Below are 24,482 nucleotides of genomic sequence, written 5' to 3'. Positions count from 1 at the left end.
AACCACACGAGCGCCCACCACGCCCAGGGAGCCGCGACGTTCGCGGGCGGGCACGGACGTGAGGGGACGTGAGGGGACACCGCCTCCGCACCCGGAGCGACAAACAAACACAGCAGCCGAAAGGGAAGGAGCAGCGTTGCTTTCTGAAAATGCACCTGGAGAAAGATAGGTGGTTTTTTTTCTTTGTTTGTTTGCTTGTTTTCTTGGATTTTTTTAAACCTACCTGAAGGTACCAAAGGATGGTGCCAAGGTGGTAATGTCGAGCTATTGTCTAAACTTCTACAAAGTCTTTACCTGGCCTGCGAGACATTTTAGTAGTGGTAGAACAGCTTTGCTAAGAAGCAACCAGGAGAAAAAAAAAAAAAAAAAAAACCCACACTAACAGTTAAAAAAAATCCCCAAAACGTTTAAAAAGTTGCTTTGTCAGGAACAGAAATAGGGCAAACATCCTTGTGCCCCCTTTACACCACTGCTGTTTAATTAAATAGCAACCCATACAGGGAGAGAACAATTTGCTATTCTGGAAGGGGAAGAATCAGAATACAGTTTGCAGGCCTTAACTATTGTATCAACACACAGTGTGGACACATGTCACTTTTAGCATACAGAAACCTCCCACCATGTAAAGCTGTAAGGTTGGTTTTGAGGCCTTACATTTCTTAAGGCCTTTGTGACACACATAGAAAGAAAAAAATGGTCTCCATATAGCATGGGTTTACACATAAATTTTAATATCACAGCATAATATGCCACATTCTTGTTTCTTTGAGCTGAATTCCTAGTGAATGTAGCATTTTTAGGCTGATGAAATACTGAAAAACAATAGCAGTGTTCTGTTAGCTTAGCGCTGTGCTTCTTTTGTGTGATAAGTTCAGAAGTATTTAGTTCTTCCTCACATATACAATCTTCTTTTCAAGGGCTGTAACCCCATTTTATTTCCATTCAATTTCAATTCCATTTTATCTGGCATTCTATTCCTTGCAGACACTGGAACAGAGAAGACTTAAAAATTTGTAACAGTTGCTAACAAAGTTCAGAAAATCAACCATATCTCCATTTCAATCCACCAGTATTCCTAGGCAAAACCGTTTTCATTCTCTATGCTGCCCTCTTTCTCCACAATCAGTTGCACACACAGTTGATAGTGTGTATACATCAGCTGCAGGGTTTTTTTTTTACCTGTAGCACACTGTCACTTTATTGCTAGTGGTCATTTTTAAATTATTATTTAAAAAGTCATAACAGCTGCTATTTCTTTAGGAGGTTCATTTGTGTTTTCAGTTCAGTCAAAGCTTACCTTTACTTTCTGCATAAATAACACAGACGTGCCAGAACTGCAAGACCGATTAGTCCAAATACACTCCCAATAATAATTATTTGCTTGATAGCTGAAAAACAGAGACAAACCACAAAAAAACCCCACATGAAGACCTTGATACACATTTCTTCATATCTGTTTGACTGCAGTTGCATGACAATTTTTGAAATTGTACATATAGTGTTAATTTTTCTGTTCTCTTTACGAGTGGAACTGCCTGCCTTGGCAGGGGGGTTGGACTAAATGATGTCCAGAGGTCCCTTCCAACCCTTAATCCTTTCAGATTCTCTGAAACTGGTAAAGATTAGGAAATCACAGAATTCCTGTGTTTGACTGTTAGGACATGTGGCTATAAAAGCTTTGTAACACAAAGGTTAATATATAGTCAACATTGTGAATGTGTAATATTGATGTAGAACTATCAATACCAACAACTGAAATGGTTTTCAATCCTTATTCCATATGGCTTGATTACTTTAAATATTACCCCTATTTTGGCATTAAATTTTGAAATTACCTTTGCTGCTTAATAATCTACATGAAAAAGAAGTGACTGCTCTGATGTGGGAACATTGAATTGCATCAGAGAGCTTGAACACACTAAAAGAGGGAAAGTGTAAACTTGATTCTGTAACTGCCTAACTACAACACCTGAAAGAGAGAAAGAAACCAGATATGAAAAAAAATTTTGAATAAAAATGATAATTTTGTTTTCTTATTCTACTAAGCAATGGCAGATTACCATTACATAATGGTAATTTACACATATTTGTAGAAGTTAGGAGATGCAGCATGTGGAGTGCAGTGAACTGTCTGGGAGAAACAGTGATTCCTGCTTTTTGTATCAGTGCCTTAATACATTGGGGCTGCATTTTTGTCAGCCCTTCCTTCCATCACTTTATCACACTTGCCCAAACCACAGCCTAGCACACAGTGATGGCAGAGTGACACAAGAGACACTCCTGTGATCCTAGAACAGATTATTCAGCTGCTAACTTGGTTTATAGTGAAGTTTAAGGGAAGAAATGGGATACATAAACTGTTCCACAAGCATTGGTCCGTCATGCAGTAACTTCTGAACAAGGCTCCCTAATGTTTGGCTCACACATCCTTCACAGGGAGGCACCCAGCCTCTGCCAAGTGATGAGAACCCACCACTGGCTAAAGTAGTTTTTCCAGTAGTGATTTGCCTCTGTTGTGAAATCTCTGTGTTTAGAAAAAGCACAGAAGAGTAATGAGATTTCCGACAGCTTTTCAAAACTAACAGTATTTACACAGAGCCTGAGCCTGGAAAAGGAAATCTAAAAGTAAATAGAGGAGGGGGGATAAAAAAGAGAAAATAACCCAAAAGACAAAAAAATCAACCCCTAGATTGCCCTTAATATCACCAAATTATTGTCTCAAAAAGATTGTGTGTACATATATGGCCACTATCTTATGATTTTTAGCTGGATATTATATCTGATTTTTAGAATCTCCTTTTTGCTTTTGCTGGATGACTTCTTTGTTCTTCCTCTTTGTGATATTCTGTGAAGAGAGCTGTGGTACTGGCAAGAGTTGCAGTGGGATTGTAATTAGAAGCATAGCAAAATAATTATTAGCAGAGGATTTCCATGGAAACTTTAGTCCACGGAAGCAAAACTCAAAAACAACAATATGCAGGCCCAACAGCATAATTTGTATTTGAAGTTTCAAAATACCGAAATGGATTTTGTAAAATAACTGGCATTACATTTTCTTGTTTTCATGTCATTTCCTATCCGATTTCCCTAGTCCCCACGCCTTTATTTCAACTATTCTCTTTGGAAAATGGAAGCATATAGCAACTAAAAAACCTCGGTGATTTCCAAGACAGAGCTTGAATCTGTTGTGCCACGAAACTGCAGCAAGTGTAAAACACAGCACTGTAAAGAAGTACACCTGTAAGCTTAGAATAACACAGGGCTGGGCCTTGTGCTCTTGACCAGCATGAAAGAAATCATTTGAGAAATGTGTGTGTTTGATAGGTCACTCTCAAAGTAAAAATGTGACTGCTGATCACAGTGCCTAGGTCAGTGGTCACTCATTCAGGCACTCAGAAATTGGGAAAGGGCTGTCCATTAATTTTGTCAGCATTTTCCTGGTGTCAAGAAAGTCTTTGTTACAAGACTTGATAAAATGGCTGTTGGTGAAACAGCAGCATATTGCTGTGTAAAGAGAAAAACAACAAAGAAAGCTGACCTCAGCTATAACAGATTTTGACAACACAAGGACCTTTCCTGTACTGGAGAAGAGAAAGCTTGTGGGATGGAATAGAGAAAATAGCTAAATAGAGAAGTAAGACAAGGAAAACTGGTACTGGTTTCAACTATGTCTTAAACCAGAGGCAGAAATGTATTTAGTGGAAAACAAGCACTAGCTATCCATACTATAAAAACGTGAGAAGTTTAGATATAAGTGAAAGGAAGTTTGAACTGTATTGCCTCTCTTCTCTGTAGAGACCTGTACCTGTCAATAAAATAGCCTTCTCAGACAAACATTGACATCTAGAAGGACACCTTATGGAAGAAGGAGAAACAGGGCTAGATACAAATACCATTATTAGGACCTAGCAGTAAGAAAAAAAGAAAGGAGAAATTTGTATTTTATATTGTGTTGATCAGTTGTTGGCACTGTCAGTATCCTGCTGCTGTGGATATCCTTGCCATACTCCAACTTCCTGAGGCTAGTAAAACCCATCAATTTTGGTTCACATTGCAAATTAACTAGAACACTAAATATCAAATAATAAGGAAGATCTTTGTTGCAATCACATCGGTAAAATTCTTTCACACCTTGTTTTTCTTTGTCATCTTTCAGGAAAGCATTAGGAAACACTGTGGGTTTTGTTTGCTCATCCACAAAGCTGTGCTATGTCTCCAGCATTTTGAATGCAGTCGGTCACTTTATATCTTCCAGCTCTTTTCCTCTGATCTCACAGGGCTGCCTTTCTGTCCCCCTTTTGCTAGTGTAAATGTCAGCATCTGTTTTGCTTATTGAGACCGACTGGCTCTTATCCAGTATGTATGTGGTTGATGGCAGCAGTGGAAAAATATACTTAGCTTTCAGCTTGGCAGAATGTTTTGCCACTGCCTTTTTACAATCTGTGCTTTGCAAAATTTTCTGCTGCCCAAACTCACTGCAGTTCATCTTAAAAAAAATTACTAAGTTCAGAAATGCACTGGAAATGTGCAAGCAATTGGTGCAGGCCAGCAGAGGCTGATGAAATGTACCAGCATGACAAGAATTTGTTGCTGATGTGAAGTGCATTTTCTACATTTCTTTAGAAGGGTCTCAGAATGGGGAATCTCTTAGTATGAATTATTTGATGAGTGCTTTTGGGAACTATTAACTCAGCATTAAAAGTGCTTCAACATGCCATCTGGCCTTGCATCACCCTGATGCTTTGAAATATTGCCATCTTGAGGACATTTGGAGTGTATGTGGTGAATGAATAAAAAGAAAATTTTGGGCCATTTTCTGTAAATTATAGAGACAGCCTATGCTACTAAACTGCTACTAAATCCAGCAATCCCAAGCTAACTGATAATCTACTAGTAGTAACAAAACAAGGGAATAAATCTATGTTTTTTATACTAAATACTATTTCATCATTCACAGTACTTTTACTGCTATAGAATAATAGAACTATGTTTTGAGATAACATAATCTTCTAGCAAAAAGAGTGAAAGTGTTCAACGAATGTAGGCTGTGTCTACCCTCGAGTCACAGAATTGCAGAGTAGTTGAGGTGGGATGGGACCTCTGGAAGTCACTTTGTCCAACTCCTCTGCTCAAGCAGGACCACCCAGAGTTGCCCAGGACCATGACCAGACAGGTACTGAATATCTCCAGGGAGGGAGACTCTGTAACTTCTCTGGGCAAGCTGTGTCAAAAGGGGGATTCTGATGTTCAGAGGGAAGCTTCTGTGTTTGAGAGCAGGCCAGTGGCCTCTGGTCTTGTCTCTGGGCACCACTGAAAAAAACCTGGTTCCATCCTCTTTTTACCCACCCTTCAGGTACCTGTGCCCATTGATAAAACAAAAAACTTTTAAACCTCCACCAAAACGCACAAAACCACCATAAATCACCTGTTATTTAGATTTGAATAATAGTGTTCCTAGAAATTCAGATATTCAGACATGCCCAATGTTTTACCAAATAAAAGAAGCTGGTTTTATCAAGGGCCATCATGGTATGCTAAGATTGCCTTGTCCTTAATAATGATTATTTAGTGACAACATGTGATATCTAAAAGGCAACAGACCTGTTGCAGGGTTGCACTGGGGTGTGTCTCCTGACCAGTTTCCTGACACCTGGCAAGTTCTTTCCTGTGACCCCGTGAGTTCATAGCCCGCATTGCAGGTGAAATTGATGGTTGAGCCCAGCAGGTAGTTTGTATCATTCTTTTTTCCATTGGTTGGAGGTTCCAGCCAGCCACAAGAGATCACTAATAAAAGAGACATATCTGGTTAGAGTATTTAGGATTTGGACCAGCAAATCTCCTTTACAATGATTGAAACAGCATTTCAGTGGCAATTATATCCTGTAGAAATAGCTGTAGTGATGTTCCCAATTGGTCATTCACTAAAGGTTTGGATTTGATAATCCCAGTGAGTCCCTTCCAACCCAGAATATCTTGTTGCTCTATAATGATGTTTCATGGAATGTTGTATCACCTGGCTCTAGATGTTCTACCAGCAGCTTGTGATGCTGATGGGAAAGTCTTGTGGAATTTCCCACTTGAAGGCTTCTTGTTGTCAGGACGTCGAATCTGCAGAATGGGTCAGAGCCACATTGTAAGACCATCTTCTCTACCAGGGGATCAGCAGGGTCTTCATAAGGGGAGAACACGGGCAGAAAGGAAGCATTGTGCTTTTCCCCATTAAAGAAACTGTTCAGTAAGAACTCCGTGTCATAAGTAAAGAGAGAAGTTTCATTTTCAATAGCCCCTTGGGAGACAGAGAAAGAACAATTACTAAATTGTGATTTAATAAATGACTTTTTAAATTGTCAGCATGGCACAGGATGAAAAGGTTGCTAATATTCTGGGAAAAGACAGCTGACCCTGGCTTTTGCTGTACTTCTGTAACACTGTAGTCTGCTGCTGCTGTGTTCAGCTGACCATAGTAGATGGTATTCTGAAAGTGTAAACTGTGAAATATGAGGTCTGACTCTTGATGGAACAAAGTGCTGAACACTCCATCGTGGTTTCACTCCCTACATTGGTAGAGGAGGGTGTATTTCTCTTACTCCATTCTCTTCCCCCAGTACTGGTTGCTTGGCACAGAGTTAATTTCCTAGTCCTTAAATTATGAGCTGTTTTGAATTTGTAAAGAAAATGTAAAAATAGACTAGAGAAATTACTTACAGCTAGCTCCAAACTCAAACACCTGCTGGGGACTTGCATGAACTGACATGGTGGATTTATTCTTGAAGGTGTAGTCATCCTCTGGATTGCCATTCATTACCCCAAAGAGACCCCATGTGTGATTCACAAACTTCTCTGGGAGCAGAACTGTCAGGGTCAGAAATCCTCCACTTCCCCTTATTTCCACTCCAGACCCAGAAGAGAACATCACTGTGATGTTCTCATCCAGTGTAGAATAGAGAAAGAGACCTACAACAATGAGAGGAAGAGGAAAAAACAGCAAATTATCCATAGTGAAAAAATCGTTGTGTTTTAGCATCAGTTAAAATCATCAGTTCTAACCATTTTTCATACAGATTTTCCTCCCTCCCACTCTGATATGCACTCTGAGAAGCATTTAAAGGGAAGCCACTCCTTCACACTACAATTGTGGTAAGATGGCCACTAGAGAGTGGTAGCAAAGAAAGGTCCACTGTTGATATAAGATGCCTCCTGCCAATGTCCCAGACCAGAAGCTTAAAGATATGAGATATCTACATCAAAGTCTGGCTGTGAGCTGTAAGCACTGCTCTCAGTGCTCACAGTTTTCCTCTCATTCTCCCTTATCTTGTCAGCACTTCCCTAATCTGGCTTCTTCTCCAGGCCCCCTCAATGTCCCTTCCAATTTTTTTTCTCCCAGCATCTCTGTTTCTGCAGCTCCTTGTCAGTGTAGCCCTCCACCTGCTCTTCAGCCCTGTGAGGAATACTAATTGTTAGCCACAGAAATTTTCCTCTGCTGAATAGGAGCATTACTGTTAAAATTGAAGTGATATATGATGAGTATTTGTCAAATTATGATAAAGACCAATCTAATGATCACAGCCCCACTGGACAAAAAGTAAAGTTTTAATAGTCATTTTGGCAGAAGAAGAGAGGAATAATATCTGACCTATTGAAAGAGCTCCCAATAGGTAAATATGAAATTCAGTTATATTTTGGCTTTATTTCACTATATTTCATTTTATTTGGTAGGCTTCATTGTATTAGATGCAGTAAGCTCAAAGCAGAATGTAAAGGACAGAGTTTTTAATTCCATTCACTGTCCACAGGATGAGAAGGAAAACCATTGTTCTACAAACGAGTGAAAGGGGACATAAAAACATTGGGCATTGAAGCACCTGTTAAAACATTTCACAAAAGAATGCTGAGAAGAGAGCTGAAATGCATGCACCTAGAGATACATTAACTGTCCATGGGCTCCATCAGAATAGAATTGCTTACAAGGCAGATTGTGTAACTAACCTTTCAAGTCCATCCAAGTTTGTTCAGAGAAGCTGAGAACCCTCTGGTTCAAGAGGACCTCCAGGCTCAAATCCTCAGAGTAGCGCACTTCAATCACATCGGAGTTGTTCTCCCGCATGGCCACTGCAGACAAGCCTGTCCCCAGAGCCCCAGTTCCTTCCAAACAAAAAAAACCAATGCCATCAAAATGCATCAGCTGGCAGCTGTGCCTATTGACTGATTTCTAGAACTGGCCTTATGTTTCCTTATTGATGAGAATAGGAATGGAGAGAAATAAGAATTTTTTTAATTCTTAAACACATTAGAAAACCTTACACTTTCTTTACTCACACCCAATAAAACTAGCAATTAAACTTTGATTGGAAAGCTTTTCCTGAAGATGTTGTCTGCTTTCTGATTATCTTCAGGATGGTGTCCATTCACAAATAGCCAAAAAAGAAGATTAGAGATGACAGGAGGATTGCTGCAAAATGCAAATCAAGCAAGCTCAGAAGCTCAGCTTCCTCTCTTACCCACTTACCGTTGGGAAAGTGTGCCTGCTGTGTCCTCCCTTGCACTCTCAGGGATGTGAGATCTGACTCTACCAATGTGTATTCTCCTAGGCCATTGAAGGTGAAGTTCAGACCATCAAATGTAAGGAAATGAGGATCCCCAAAAGCAGATGCTGTTTTTAAAAGCAAAAAGAGTATTAAGAACAAACAAGAATCACAACCTGTTACTCCTCAAGTTCATGAGAAAGGAAAGTGGCTAGAAGTCTGTGTCACATGCAGTATATGGGGAGGTTTTGACATGAATACAGGGCAATTACCTTATCTTTGCATCCATATTCTTTCGTCCTTATTCCTATTCTAACTTCCATGTAAATTGCTCCAAATTACTTCTAACTTATCTTCTTTTGTATGCTTTGATCTGTGTAGTAACTAATACAATGCACCTTGCCATCAAGTTGTAAAGTTATATTTTCACAAATTCATATTAAAACCTGCTTCTGCCAAGACTTTTGATGGGGTTTCTTTAAGCAGCCAAACCACTCATTCATGACCTCTAACTACCCAATCCAATGCCCTCTACAGTTTTCTCCTTTTTTTTCCTGAGGCTAGCTGCTGCCTCTTTGCACTTCTTTATGGGAGGCCAAGTCCTGCTGGACACTTCAGCATCTCAGCAGCATGGAAAGCAAAACATGTGGTTGCAACAGAAGTATGGCAAGATTTGAAGACTGAGTTAAAAGCAAGCAGGAGAAAAACACACACTGTGTAAACTGTAGAACTTTCTTATTTGCTATGAATATTTCTCATCATGATAACTTTTCTAGCTACTTCCTAGCTGTCATTAACCATCTCTAACCACCTTTTTTTCCTGAAGAAGTCCACACTGATGATATAAAGTCGTGGACATTGACTACTCTGCTTTGGCTGTTTAGGTTCTAGGGGTGAGTGAGATGCTCAACAGCAGCACAATTAAAAAACATATACAGATTTAGTAAGTGACAGATCAATAGAAACCTTCCACAGAATTTTTCCACAGGACATTGTACCCTCACCATTGTCGACTGATATATGCACATATACAAATATTCTAAAAGCCAACACCGTATCAAAAATAAGGAAATTTTGAAGCCCTTACCAGCTCGGGGCGGGCGGTACGTCCTGCAGTCACTAGAGGGCCGCCTTTTCATGTAGAAGTCACAGTTATCAGACCACAGGCAGCAGTAATAGAAGCTGATAACGTCGTAAAGCCAATGGGAAAAGCCAGGTATCCGGGGAGGCTTCAAGAAAGGTGGTGAACCCCAGTCATGCCCTCGATCAGGTGTGCTGCCTCCGGTGGAGTCGTATGTGAGGATCTGGGTTCCCGTGGAGTCGTAGCAGCACTGCTGTCCAGCCCCATACTGGGGACTGATTAAGAAAAGCAGCAAGAAAATCATCATTTGGTTCAGTGGGGTCCATTTCGATTTAGGGATTACTTATTGCCTTTTTATGGATACAGCTAAGTATTTCCCAAGTTTTATCTGATGTCCAGTTGGACTTCATCCCTTACTTCTGTGATGCTGCTGTGTCTGAGGTGAAAGGATTCATTAAAAAAAACGCAGTTTAAAGATTTTTCTTTACCTGGCTTGAATGGCTCTTACACAATGCACAGCACCAGGATGATAAGTACACACGCTCCCCTTTTCAATGTCACAGCCATAATCTGTCTGAAAAAGATCAATGTTCACACTTAATTGGGTTCTCCCCTCACTGTCCTTTCTTACATTCTGTTCCTACCCTTTGTATCTGACATATGTGTAAGTTGACATGAACTAGTCGAGGTTGTGTGCTGAATAGCACGGATTGACAGGAAAAACAGTGAATTTAAAACTGAAGCGTCTGGAGCAACATGTCTGACCTGAACATTTTGCAGTCTGTTACAAACGACCTTGAAGAACAAATGCAGCCCTTTGGGGATTCAATTGTGAGTGTACAACCAACACAGACACAACAGAGTAAATGTTTATCCTATGTTCTTAGACAGAGGCAGTAGATCTATTTTTTATCTTCATAAGATTTTAACTGTACACATCATGTTTGGAGCTTCTTAACCAGAATAGTAACAAGGTTTACATATTTTTTTTTTAATGCATAAATGCATGCCATCATTTAGTATCGTAAATAGGAGAGGAAGTCACTCTCATCTGGTCCTCAAATCAGCAGTGTAAGTGAAAGTGTAGACTGAATGGCAATTGATTTCTTATCTTTTGTCAGTTCCTTGACAACAGTTAAGCTGAGAAGGAGGAAGGAAGCAAGATAAAGAAAATAATGGAATATAGCTCTGGGCTTGAGCTCTGAAGTACAAGGCAGAAGGGTTTGCAGCAAAGTATGGTAAACTAGGGAGAAATAGTTTGTTACAGCATGGGATGTCACCTTCAAACACAGACTGTCATCTTGTAGGAAGATTTCAAAGAAGCCACCTCTGCTCCCAGCCCCACAGAATGTCTTCAGTCTACCACAGGAATTAGTATTTTAATTCCCTGTTTGAATGTAATTTCCTCTCCTATCCTAAAGGCACTTTTATTTGGACTACCTAGATAAGCTGTATTTACCTCTGTCTTCTGATATGCCACTTGGGCAAATCCAAATATAACTTCATTTCCTTGCCATGGCTGTTAGAGAGGGGAGAGGGCTGTGTGTGGAGTTTGGCACTCCGTAAGCTTCGACCTGGAATTGTAATAAGCCAGAGGGATCAATGAGTAACTTACATGGAACCTGCCAGTGTCAGCTCTTGCCTGTGCCAAGGTGCAAGGACAGTCTATAATTTCTTCCAAGAAGTTTGGAAGCAACTCTTCCTTTCTGTCCCATTCAATACATTTTGCAGTTGCCCATGCATTTGGGTCATTTCTGAAGTCTTTCTCAAGGTGCCAAGCCAATGCATGCTCTGGGCTCCAGACTGATGGAATATTGCTGGGGAAAAAACAAAAGAAACAAAAAATAGATCTGATAGCTGAACAAGCACCATTTTGACAGTAGCGCTGTAGTTCAATTGCTAATTACAATTAAAAAGCATCTTCTGACTTTCAAATTATTTCATTGCAAAGCCCAGTTCTTTGTTTTTCCTTTAGAAAGTTATGACAAATCAAAATTTTCCAAATTCAGGAGGTGACAGGACAGCATGCAGCAAGTATGCAATAATCGGAATACATTTTAGTAGTCATGATTCTGGCTTACATGTATCCTTTTAGAGGCAGGTTTTCTATCCATGCCTTTTGACATTGTAATTTCATTTAGGCCAGAATGAATATCTGATTCTTTAACAAAACAGAACGACTGCACCCCAGTAATATCAGTACTAATGGCTATAGAAACCATTCAGAATCTTTGAAATCTTCCAAAGCCACTCTGCTTTTTCCCCATGAAAAGAATACCATATACAAAGTTTAATAAAAACACTCTAGAAGAAGAAAAGGTTATCCATTTCTGGGTAATGACTCCTAAAATCTTAAAAAAGGTTCTGACATTTTAGCAATATGTTGTAACACTGAAGAGGTGGCATTTATATACTCAGAGTCTACACCATCTACATCAAATCTGCAGACGTGGAAGAACTATGAAGGCATATCCATGGAGCACTTACACAGGCAGTTCACCAAAAATCATGGGGAAATACGCAATGAAATAAAAGGAAATGTATATAAAATTTGAAGGAATGCAAAAGCCTCATACAAAATTCAGTCACTGGCTGCAGTGACTGAAGTTCTACAACTAGGGACTCCTCCACAGCTGTGACAAAACAAAAGAATGAGCAGATCCTAGTCTGAGGAGAGTATGGGTTTGGCTGGAGTAATTTTCTTCATAGCAGCCACGTTTTAGATTTGTGACCAAAACAGTGCTGATAACACCCCAGTGTTTGAGCTGCTGCTGAGCAGGGCTGGCACAGTGTCAAGGTCTCCTCTGTTTCTCATGCTGGCCCCAGGGAGGCCAGGAGGGAACACAGCCCTGACAGCCAACCCAAACTGACCAGAGGGATATTCCATGCCCTGGACCATCATATCCATCAATAAAACTGCAGGAGTGTTTTTCCAAAGCAGCCCTTACTGGGTGACTGACTGTGCATCAGTCTGCTTGTGGCAGACTTGGTGATTCTTCCTCCATGCTCCTCTCTACTTAGGAAACTTCTTTATGTTGGCCCATGAGTTTTTCTCCCTTTTGACCTTCCAGTTTTCTCCCCATTTTTTCACATGAAATGCAGCTTGAGTCTCAGTTTTGAATGCCAAAGGAGACAACAGCTTATAAGGTAGCTATTATTATTATTATTATTATTATTATTATTATTACTATATGTTGTGATGCACTTGCCTCTGCCCGTCCAAATAGTTGCTGGGTATAATTCTCAACATTCCAAAGTCCCGTGTACTGTAATTGCCTTCGGTGGGTACAGGAAGGAAAGAATATTTCCCTGTATTGGGGATTCCTCTTGCCAAAGTATAAAGGTATTTCCATTCAGCCTTCCAGTTTTCTGAATAACTGTCACCTGTGGAATAGAGGAAGAAAATGGTTTTGAGTGCTGGAAAAGAGCAATTGCCACAATTTGCCACAATGAAATTAGATGTCTCCACCTATATGTAAGTGAAGAGGAAAAGCTGACATTATTGTCATCAGTTATTTATACTTGCAGATGTCTTCTTGAGGCCTCAGTGAAGGTGATCACAAGCTGTGCAGAGCTCTGCACATAAGTTATGTGTGTGATAAATGCTTGTGCACAGGTAGGAAAAGGGTCACTTACCTGTTTCCTGGTATCCCCAGACTTCTATGTTGACGTGGGTTACTGCAAATGTCTGCTGTGTCCAGGTGAGAGTTAAGTTTCCACCAGTGTTGGGTGTGCCATAGTATTGCCATTTTGTCTCATTTACCAGTGTGCATTTTTCTCCATCTGAAACTTTGTTGTGATGTACTGCATTGCAGAGCAGAAAAAGAGGGCTAATGACATTTTGGCTTTGCATAGTCCTGAAAAAGTGCTACTATATTATTTAAGATTTAGCAGTATTTCCCCTGGGTATGTTTCACACCAGCACAGGATGCATGACATGAAAAGAATAAGCTGAAGCTGAGAGAATGGAACCCTTACTAATATTTACAGTTCTTAGATTGCAACACCACAATGCAATTATTTGAAGAGGGCACAAAAAGGGATAGAAATAGGGATGAAGTGGGAACTGTTTTGGTCAACCTTCTTTTTAAACAGGATGTTTTATCAGTTAATGCTGCTGCTGCTACTCAATTGCTGTGAAAGTTCATCTCTCAAAAGATGAATTAACATGAGACCAGCAAGACCTTCTTCTCTGAGGCCTGTTAAGGAACAATAAAGCTGATCCAAAGGAAAAGACATATCATCTTGCATGCATGGAGGAAGAATACAGGAAGAAGAGGGATGCTGTAGATTTAAGCAACCTGATAACCAAGTTCCAGAGTAGGGAAATGTTGACCCATCATCTGCAGAAACTTCAAAAGGGATGAAACCAGTCTCAAAAAGCAATGGGGAGATGCAGTGGCCTCTTCCATCCTTGTCAACATAGCCACTGGTTATGATTTCCTGCTTGAACCTGTAGATGTTGAAAACACTTTTCAGTGTCACCATAGATAGGAGGAAAATTCTGAGTGTGTTTCAACAAGCAACCTTGTGTCATGTGCGGGTCATTTCAAGTCTGGGACTGTTCTGCTTGTAGCAGGAAATATAAACTGGAAAAATCTGCTCATTCCATCAATGTGAATTCTGCTGTGAACTGCACAAATATACAGCAATCTACAAACCTTCAATTTACTATTTAATTACTGGGAGAGAGAGACATGATAAATTAGCAAAGAAGTGGCAACAGGAAGAGGAAGATAATGTTATAGCATTATTAGGATTACAGGGTGGCTAACAATGACCAAGATGCAGAGTTATTGCAAATTTCTGATTTTTTTTTTTCCTGGTAAGGCGACAAGACTAATTTCATGCTCTTCTAGAATTTCCATTGCAAAAGATTAACTCAGAACATATTGCTTGTTATTTAGCCATTTGATTCCAGTTAGGGCTCTTGTCCAGTGTCTTAGAGTATAACCCCACCTGTGACTCTTCAAGACTGATATATGGGGACTGCATATCTACTCCAAGTGTCAGAGGGAGGTGGGGCCTGCCAGGAAATACCTTTGCTTGTCTGCACTCAAATTTACCTTGGCTATAATTATGTAACTCTGCAGGTATTTCAAAGTACACAGTTGTGTTCAACAGAATGAATGCCTTGGTCAAAGGTTTTCCAAATAATTGAAAACCTTTTCAGGTGCTGCTATCCAGATGGGAAGGACTCCAAAATCTCACTCAAAACCTTCTGTGGAAATAATAGCACAGTAGTGGGGTCATCAAAATTCAGTGTACTGTATGTATTGCACGTGCCACATGCAGCTAAGTGTGATACAGGCTGACACATTTAGGATCCACAGCTTTCTCTTACAGGAAAAACATCAGGTGCCCTACCTACATTTCTGTCTTGATGTTTTCTCATTCAGATTAAGAAATAAATACTTCTTTCCCATGAAGGGAAATGCTAAAGAAATATCAACAATCAAGTGCCCTGAAAGGAAACTCTCTTCAAAAAGTCACTGTTTTAATACGTTAACGGAAGAATGAGCAGAGTCATGATTGTACCACACAATAACTCAACCTAAGAGAAACAATCCAGTGTAGAAATACCATCAATGAGTATCTTTGAGGTTGAGGGTGAGCAGAACTTTTGTACATTTCAGGATTCTAACAACTATACAAAGTTTTCACTCCTGTAAAGTGAGTCTTGTTTTGTGGTAATTGCCTATTGTTGGAGAGTGAGATTATGAAGTTTCTCTTCGCTTTGGCAGAGGAATACAAAATCATGACCCACCTGCATTTTATCACAGAAGACGCATAAAAAGTTGTGTTGGTAATCAAAAAGTCTTTCCCTCCCATAAGAGATCCTGAGTACGGAGAAATTTGAAGACAGAATTCTTTATAATCAGCACAGCATATCCCCAAGGACTGGCATGTCACCTGGCAAGAACAGGTACCAAGCACCTTCCCACATCGTTGTGCACAAGAGTCTTGAGCTCCTTGTTAAAGGAAGAAAAAAAGAGTCAGGAATGTTACTGAGTTCTTCTAGATGTTCTCTGAAGCACAAGTACATCGTCCAAAGGATTGCTGCAAATAAATAAAACAGGCTGGTTTTGTTCGTTTAGGAATACTTAGGTGAAGAAGGTTGTAATCACCTGCATATTAAGGTTGCTCCATTTTGAATAGCAAAATACATTTATTTACGTTCCCGCCACTACATCATTTAATGAATTCCATGGGTATTTTTTTTTAATAGACAGATAAATCTCCAGAGCAGACACTCAGTGAGTGTCACTAATTAAATTTATTTTTGAGAATAAGTCTTAAACATACCAGAACAGGAGTCCCCCACCATCAACCCTACATGGGAATCAGTAAGAACCGACAGCCAGTGCTCTTGGAAAGTTAATATCAACAATGAAATGAGCTCCAACAAGTTCATTAAGAGCTACTGAAATGTCTTTGTTCTGTGCATTTCATTTGAGTCTGGCCTTAACAAGGCAGGTGTTATGAGCCCTGGGTACACAGACAGGTGAGTAGGCTTTTGGCTTACAGACTGTGAGTAATTGCTGGACATCACATGGAATACTACTCAACAAATAAAACTGAGAAGAAGACAGTCCTTACAGCAACACTGTCAAGAACAGCTGGATTTCACAAGCAGTTAACGGGGAGTTAAGTGAGATGGACATGCTTCACAGACAGCTGGGAGCACTGAGGACTTTTTGGGAAGTGGAATCTGGCAAGGATAAGACTGCTTGGGAATTGGATCAAGAATACCATGCTATGCTGAGATAATCTAGGTAAGTATCTGAAATTCTAAATTTGGACATGGATCTTGAAAAATTGGAACCAACTATGAAAAAAGTAACTAAGGGAGCATTGATTATTTGGGCGGACACAAGCAAAAAGAAAGGCAGGGATCAAGGTGGGCAGTAAAGAATAAGCATGGGAAAATGCAAAGAATGGAAGTAAAAATGCTTGTTTAATATGGGAAGCTAGAAAGTTTTTCTCTGTCTTTAAATATATTTACTGCATTCTCCAGATTGTCTGTTTACTTACAAAAGAGACCCACTGATCTGCTGGAAATTATAGAGGAAGGGATTGAAAATGACACCATACAGGCAAAAGCTGGCCTGTGTGCCTTTGCTTTAACTTGTAAAGATGGTATCAGCAATTTCTTACCAAGGTTATGTATTCTGAAGTAGAGAAGTCAAAAAGGTTTGCACTTAAAGGCAGCAAAATGTTTAAAAATCACTCACCTGCATTCCAAAGAGCACTGAGGGTTGAGAGAATGAGGAAAGAAGCATCTAAGCCAATGAATTTCATATTTTGTCCAGATGATTCAGGATGGCTGATTGTGGTAGTCTTCGTGCTGGTAGGGAAAAGCCTTTAATGTTAACAGGTGTCCAGAAATAAACAAGGTTCTTGCTGTTCAAAGGTTTGCTGTAAATTACTGAAGCAAAACAAATTGAATGAAATGCTCTATTTCAGAGGTCATTTCCAATCCGGGAAAAGATAGAAGGGGAGATAGCCACTGCAACTCCTTGTCATTAATAGTCAGGTTTTTTCTGAAAGGCGGGCAGATGTTTATTGTTTTACAAGCATTTCTGCTTCAAAGTTCAAGGCCATGGGGATCATTGGCACAAGTTCTATATTTTAATTTTGCTGGAGGAACTAAAACCTGTTATCACTTAGAAAAATGATAAAGAATACATGCTGACAGTACAGTTTTGTTCAGAAGATAATGAGATATCAAGGAAGCATGTTTACTGCACTGTATGTGACAGCATGAGGGTTGATTTAAATGAAGGTAGACCCCTCCTTTTCTCTCATTTTAATGGGTTAAATTGAAGGAAACTCACCCTTTTTCATCATTTTAAGGGCTTAAATCAGGGGGTTCCCCTCCATTTCAGGGCACTTCTACCTGTTCCCCAGCACCACGTCTCTTGTGTGGGAGCAATCCTTGCGTATATGCAATTTTGGAGGTGGAATCGAAATTCCGCAATGGGATCCAGAAAGAGAATGACAGCTCTTTTCCACAGGAAGGAAAACACGTAGCCCCGGTGTTTCAGGTGCAAGACGCCAGGCTGTCCTGGGAAGGTAAAGGCCCCCAAATCCTCTCTGTCCTGGCGGCTTTTGTCCGGGAGTAGCTCTGAATTTTGTGGGTGGAATCTGAGCGACGGGCACGTGAGCCGGGACTTGAACGACTCGCTGGTGGCATCTGGTGACTTAAAACGCTATTGCAAATCAGAACTGAGCCCACGTGCAGCGTTCGCGGGCGATACTCGTGCTCGGGAACTGCAAACCATCACACGTGCATAGGAGCAGGAAACTGCAGGCTGGAGCTGCGCTCTGGAAGCAAGGAAGGTGGAACTGTTTCTTTGGATAAACCCGTATGTAGAAATTCCTTTCTTTGTCTCATCTTGTCAGGGTCTGTAGGACTGAATCTTTGTAACCAAGAGACAGTAGAGTTGTTAGTAACACTTAAACTTCTCAAATGTTGTTATCTCTCGGAGAACTGGGCCAGCACTGAGCTACTCCCATGTGCCTTGGAGTGCTTTGGGGAGGGGCAAGATGATGTCCCACTTCTGCATGGAAAAAATGGCAAGAAAATAAAAAGTAGTTTACCTTCTTTCTCTCCAACCCATAACCGAAGCCGTTCTGTAGGACAACGTGGACATCACTGCTTCCCCCTAGTTTGGGTGAAGTATTAATATAATTTATAAATATTCCCTTTCCTTGCTTCTTGGTCCTTCACTGCACTGAGAGCAGATTTACTCCATCCTTTGTTTCCAACATCTTTCCAGCCCAAATCCCAGTTCTCACAGGCACAAACTAAACAGACCAAAGGCATTGGTTTGATCATTGCCTGGAATTCCCAACCCCATCTTCCCTGAGTTGTTCAACCAAACACTCACAGCAGTCTCACCTGAGCCCAAAGACTGCCCTCAGACTAAGCTCATCACCAGGGGTGGTGGTTCAGATTGGAAAGATGTAGGAGCAGCAATGTTTGGGCCCTGTTGGGATGTCCTTGGCATGGCTATTCCAGTGCCAGTGCTCCTAGAGCTCTGGGCTCTTAGACTCTCTCAAGCCTAAGCCTAGCCCCAACCCTCACAAAAAAGAATGCTTTGTGTAGGCTGTTGAGTTCTCTGCTGGAAGAGAGGGATAACAGCTCATCAGGAATGCACTTCTCTCTTGGCTCTGGAACACTTTCATTATCATGCACAACCAGGATAAACAAGTGAGATTAGAAACCCTCTAAGCAAAATCTGTGCTCAGGCGAGTAGAGCTTTGCAGGACCCATGCTAATCCTGCTCTACAAAGCACATTCCAAACATTTGGCAGCTCCTGCATTTATAGGAATGAAGGAAGTCATGTTCCTACTGGCCTTCACCCCCTTCAGGGGTATAGATGGGCCCTACCTCTCAAAGCTCTTTGCCCAGTGAGCCTGCCAAGGAAGCAAGCTCATGGCTGCCCTTGGAACCTGCCTCTAAATAGTTTCATTCTGGCAGGATGATGTAGTGGAGCCTGGCTGTTATTCCTACCCCCTGGGTCACACGAGGTAGCAGTGACGTGATGGAAGAACTTGGGCTCTGTCACAGCAACTCATCTGTCACTGCCCCGCTGAGATCTGCAGCAGAACTGGTGTCATTTTGGTGAGGAGGGGGATGGTCCCAGTGCTGCTCCACTGCCCACAGCAGGAGCTGTTTCTCATTAGGAAAGTGAAAGGCTTTTTTCCACACTGCCAAAGGCCATCTGTCTATTTATTTGCTGAAGTCCACTCTGCTGGGAGCTGGCCCAGGTGTCCTTCCCTCCACGTTACCGTAAGTGCAGAGCTTTGTGCTTTGCCCTCTCCTACCAGAGCCCTTGGTGTGGGCAGGATGAGGTGGCTGCAGCACCTCTGCAGACCCTGGGCAAAGCCATTCAGATAATGTCTCTCCTTCCATGAGTATCTGAAGAATGGTACAGGCTTGCCTGTACCATTGGGAAGTGCTTGCCGAGAGATGCTGATCCTTCAGCAATTCCTGTTTTCTTTGGTCCCTACAGGAGGCTGCCAAGAGAAACAGGCTTGACCAATGCCTGAAGGGGCTGCTTTACCAGGTCTGAAGAAGTATTCCCATTGTTTTGCTCCCAAAACATGGGAAGGCCCTAATGCTATCCTGATCCGTGCAAACACAAATGTTGAGTTTTACTTCCACTCTGCTCCCCACATGCTGGTCTGTGTCCCTGTGGGTGAACAAGCAAAGAGCTGCCAGCAGACTGCACTGGCGAGCAGAGCTGAGTGTGTTCCTGCCCATGCTATCTCAGGTTTGTTTGGGCTGGGCCAGGCAGGTGTGCCCAGGGGAGCTCTGGGGCTGTACCTGAGTGCAGATTGCCGAGAGAAAGTGCTGCATTGTTCTCTGCCTGCAGTCACCTTGCCTGAACCCGGCTCTGAAGCATGCTGGCACAGAGGGATGTGAAGGGTTATGGTAAATGTTAAGGAATAATTCTATCATGGATCAGGAATACCCAACATAGCATGGAACTTCTGAAGGCAGATATTTTCAGTGTTCCCAGCACTGCAGAACTGTTTGTGTAGCTGCTGTCTGCTTGAGTCCATTGCTATGCACAGACCAGCAAAGACAGTGTTGCTTTTAGACTTTTTCCTTCACTTCTTACTTCTTGAAGTCACGATTGCAGAGCAGATTCAATTATTTTTTTAATGTCAGAAGAAAGGCCTAAATGCAGTAGTTAGTATTGTTTGGTATTTGGCAAACCATGCTGGATTAGGGCAGGTTGAACAGTAGGAGAAATATTGGAACTTAATTCTAATCTTGCCTTTTATATGGATTACAAGTTATGTCACTTGGGACTCGTATTGCAAACTGGAGACAAGCAATCCCTTGTGATTGCTAGTGAAATGCAGCACCAGGAGGGAAAATGGAGCAGCAGCCAGCTGGGGAGACAGTGCCTTCACAGGAGTCCCTCAGCTCAGTCCTGGTACAAGTACAGGTCCCTGGTCACAAACCTCTATGGTGGGTGTTTGACTCAAGGCTTGTCTTCTGAATCCTTTCCTCAGCGCTCCCAAGCTTCCCTCTTGGGCCATGAGCCAAGGAATCAGGCATATCAACCAACAGGTTGTTTGTTTTTCCACGGGCTGTGTAAATTGTGCTGGTGTTATCAGTGAAACCAGGTCTGCTCACGGCCTCCTGCTCCGCGGGCGGTGGAGGGCTCTGATCTCCTCCTCCTGTGCTTTTTGAGGGTGGGGCAACATCTTGCATGAGTTTCCAGAGCACCAGACACAAGGTGAGCACTCTGTAACTGCTTCCAAAGACAAGCTGGCCCTGTCACAGTTGTGTGTTTGGGCTTGCAGCAGACGTGAGAGTGATAGAACATCATAACTGTGTGGTTGTGCAGCCAGAATTGCTGAGCTTTCCAGTGGTCCAGCCCTTGCTCTGAAATAAGGACAGGAAAATGCTGTTGTTTTGAAGGTGCTGTTTATCTAGTTAAAGGTTTGATCTGGTCAAGTGGAATATAACAAGGCTGGAGGAGTTTTGAAGAAGGTCCAGGTCTGGATTTTGCTCAGATCTGGAGCAAAAGATCTATATCTTTTGATGGTTGGTTCAGTTCTGCTCATAGCCCCAGAGACAGAGGATTTACCCGTGGGAGATTCTGCCCTGTGCTGTATTCATAATCAACAACCATCCTTGATGTACACCCTGATAAGGCTCCAGGAATCCACTCATCCTGCTGTGATAAGACTACCTGTGCTGGTGCTCCAGCCCTGCAGCCCTGGGCACAGCCCTGGGAGCAGCCTCTGCCTCTCTTGAGTGCTGGATTTGGCTCATACCCAGCTCTGTCTCTCTTTTGCTTCTCCCATCCTCACAAAACCAAACGTTATCTGCTCGTGTGTGTGCTTCAAAAGCCCTGCCAGGAACAAAGAGAAGTCCAAATATTTGTGTTGGGCTGTTACTCTTTCCATTCAGGCAATAAATGACAGACTGCAGCAGAGTCTTTGTGTGGGATTTCCACTGTGCTGGCTCCAGCTTCACAACCTCACCAAGATGAAACACCTACAATTAACAGTTGGGTTTTAACTTGAGGGAAAATGACTGAGTGTGATTGAAGTATGGCCTTAAAAAAAAAAATCACCAAAAACCAAGACAAAAACCCACAAACAAACCAACCACAAAAAATCTGAGAAAAATCATCAGACCTTCACTATGTCAGATGAGAAGTACCTCATCTCTGTGTGCAGTTTTATGCAGAGCAGCATTTTCACTTTGAACTCTGGGAGCTCTGTTGGTGATTTCTGTCCCAGTGCCTGGCACACAAGCTACCAGTCTGCATGCAAATATTTCAGAATTGCTTTTCTCTGCAAAGTTCCAAGCTTAAAGCCATATGGAGGCCTGAGTTTCCTTGGGACTGAACCTCTTTTTATCTGAGCTGAGAAGGGGGATGAAGATATTTACTACCAAATTAATTCCTGAACTTCAGATCTCTGCTTCTGGGAAGCTGCTGGGCTTCAGTGTTTGGTAAACCCAAGAAGAGAATGGTGAGACAGCTCCAGGTGAGAGGTAGCTCAGGACACAAGCTGGTCTGGTGTCACAGAGCCTGTACAAAACTTGCGATAAAGGAAGGAAAGGCATAATCCAGCCTTGTGGGATTTCACATACCAACATGCCAGAAAAATTCTGTTTTCTTTCTCAAGTAAATTTGGTGCTCCCTGCTAGTGCCACCATGAGTTTTCTCAGTCAGAAGTTTCTTATCAGGAATTCGTTAGCCCTGAAACCTTACGGATTGACTCTTCAAACATAAATACTCCCTATAATTACATTATCTTTGTGCTGTACTTTGGATGGTATCTTTAGTGTTTCATTTTACACAGCAGACAATACTAATATTATAACATCAAGTTAAATCACATCTACTTTGGGCAACTGAAAAGCTATCAAAAATGTCAAGAGCTTCAGAAAAAAAAATAATGTCAGAAAAAATAATGTCAGAAATCTTTCTGGGTTCTTTTTTTATCTTTTTCATTACACACAGCAGAGAAAAGAAGCACTGTTTGAGTCTGCTTCAGCTGCTGTTTCCAAGGAGGATCCATTTTGGCCGCCTCTTTAAGCTCCTTCCTGCTTAGGTCACTTCTGAGATCACATAAGAGCTGAGGAACCTCCCAGTAGCCTGTTTCACTACACACTCTGTCCTGTTTTGCTCCTGGGCTGAGGCTGGCACTTGACAGTTACACCTACCTGGGCTGCAATAAAGAATGTAAATGTTCCAGGCAGAGAGTAGAAGGCAGATAGAATCTATACTGTCCACATAAGAACTGCCTAAATTCAATTTATTACCACAGCCAGACCCTAATCTTCACTGATTGGCACCTTTGAGGAGTGGGTACTAAAGGGATAAATCCTTTAACTGTCCTTGAGTCTACATTACTGGCAGTTGGGAGAGGTCAAGGGTACAAGGAGAGAATTTTTCTAAACATATTTATTTTTCAAGATAAATGAAACATAGGTCTCAAACCCTTTGCCAAGGCTATGTGTGCATCACTATTTAAAACAAGTTTATTGATAACAGTTCTTGCAATCAGTACAAGGAATTCTGTTGGAAATTTTCTGGAAAATATGTGTACACAGCAAACTTGTTACAACCAAGTATAATGATAAGGGGTATTACTCTTTAATGAAATTAGAGGGTAAACAGCAAAGAGGCCTTGAGTTTGGGCGGGTTTTTTGGATTAAAAAAAAAAAAAAAAAAAAAAAGCAGAGGGTATGAAAGCCAGCAATGTATAATCTGGTCACTTTATGTAGGTACAGAATAGGTTTAACACTGACTTAAATCATTGCTCATTGTGAATCTTGAAACATGTTCTCATTACTTATATTCTTCTATTCTCCTGAAATTTTTCATCTGCCCTCCCCTCTCATCTGATAAGCCATCAGGCAGGGATTCTGGCAGGCTTCTCCACCAGCCCAGTGGTTCTTCATTCCCACTTTCAACCTGTGGCACTCCAGTGAGGAGGCATTTGTATGGAAACAGCCTAACACTGGCAGGTTTGTTCTGAACAGCTGAAGGAGCTTTGCTACAGAAAAGCAATGAGTGACCAGCCCAAAGCTGGGATGTGGAGTGCTGCTCAGGAGCTCAGTGACTCATGCTGTGGATGCAGTGATGCCCTCACATGGCCCATGCCAAGTTGCTGGCCAGGGCCAGGCAGGACATTTCCTGGGTGACAGCTGTGCCACCTGGGTCATGGGGACCTGGTCAAATGATGACATGGAGGACACTTGATTTGCTGTGCAACAGCAGACCTTCTATGATTCAGATAAGAGCACACTTATGTTGTTAAAATGGTATAATTTGCTCCAGGACCCGTTGGTGCAAAGTCTTTCTAAAGGAATCCAACCACAAGAATTTCCCTGATCAAATTAGGCAGGTTGGCTCGACGTGGGTGGGTCTGTGGGTGGCAGTTCTCATCCTCAGTGACAGAGCTGACTTGCGGTGCCTGGCAATGTTTGTGTTTCCATTGTTTCTGGTATATTTTCTATTTTTATAGTATTTCTTTAAGTGCTCTTGGGGCAACCTATTTAAATGTGGGGAACCATCCTCTGGAGCTCACAGTCAGAAAAAGCTAAACCTCCCATCTCCAAAGGCCTGCTGCTCCCAGCTCTCCCTCAGAATGAGGGTAGGCATGACAGGGAATGAGTGTGCACCTTGCTATGGCTGTTCCTACCCATGTCCAATGGCTTTTTCTGTGTCAGAGTCACAGGGGACAGCTCCTCTGTGCCTTATACAACAGGCTGTGCTTACACAGGTATCAGCTGATTTCTTCTTTATCATGGCCTCAATTTCATGTCCTGTGACACATTAAATTGATGTCACAATGATTACACATGTCTTTCAAGCTGATTCTCCTCCTA

General features: G+C 41.7%; 1 protein-coding gene and 1 long non-coding RNA gene across 2 annotated transcripts; one reads left to right on the top strand and one right to left on the bottom strand.

The window, feature by feature from the left end:
- Positions 1-705: 705 nt before the first annotated feature.
- SUSD2 (sushi domain containing 2) lies at positions 706-17,881 on the bottom strand. The gene is made up of 15 exons (XM_066331489.1): positions 16,839-17,881; positions 15,371-15,575; positions 13,905-14,056; positions 13,240-13,407; positions 12,813-12,987; positions 11,219-11,420; positions 10,092-10,177; positions 9,610-9,878; positions 8,507-8,650; positions 7,987-8,142; positions 6,706-6,954; positions 6,014-6,286; positions 5,602-5,784; positions 1,298-1,388; positions 706-987 (listed from the first exon to the last, which is right to left on the bottom strand). Exons 1-14 carry the CDS (start codon positions 16,903-16,905, stop codon positions 1,300-1,302), a joined length of 2,418 nt encoding a protein of 805 aa, XP_066187586.1. The 5' UTR covers positions 16,906-17,881; the 3' UTR covers positions 706-987; positions 1,298-1,299.
- Positions 17,882-20,740: 2,859 nt separating this feature from the next.
- LOC136368725 (uncharacterized) lies at positions 20,741-21,568 on the top strand. Its single transcript, XR_010744900.1, has 2 exons — positions 20,741-20,865; positions 21,187-21,568. It is a non-coding gene; the product is annotated as an uncharacterized lncRNA (long non-coding RNA).
- The last annotated feature ends 2,914 nt before the right edge of the window (positions 21,569-24,482 follow it).

This window comes from Sylvia atricapilla, chromosome 17 (assembly GCF_009819655.1).
Source record: "Sylvia atricapilla isolate bSylAtr1 chromosome 17, bSylAtr1.pri, whole genome shotgun sequence".
NCBI classification, from domain to species: domain Eukaryota; kingdom Metazoa; phylum Chordata; class Aves; order Passeriformes; family Sylviidae; genus Sylvia; species Sylvia atricapilla.
Note: the sequence above shows the minus strand (reverse complement) of the source record. Positions and strands in the feature narration are given on the sequence as shown.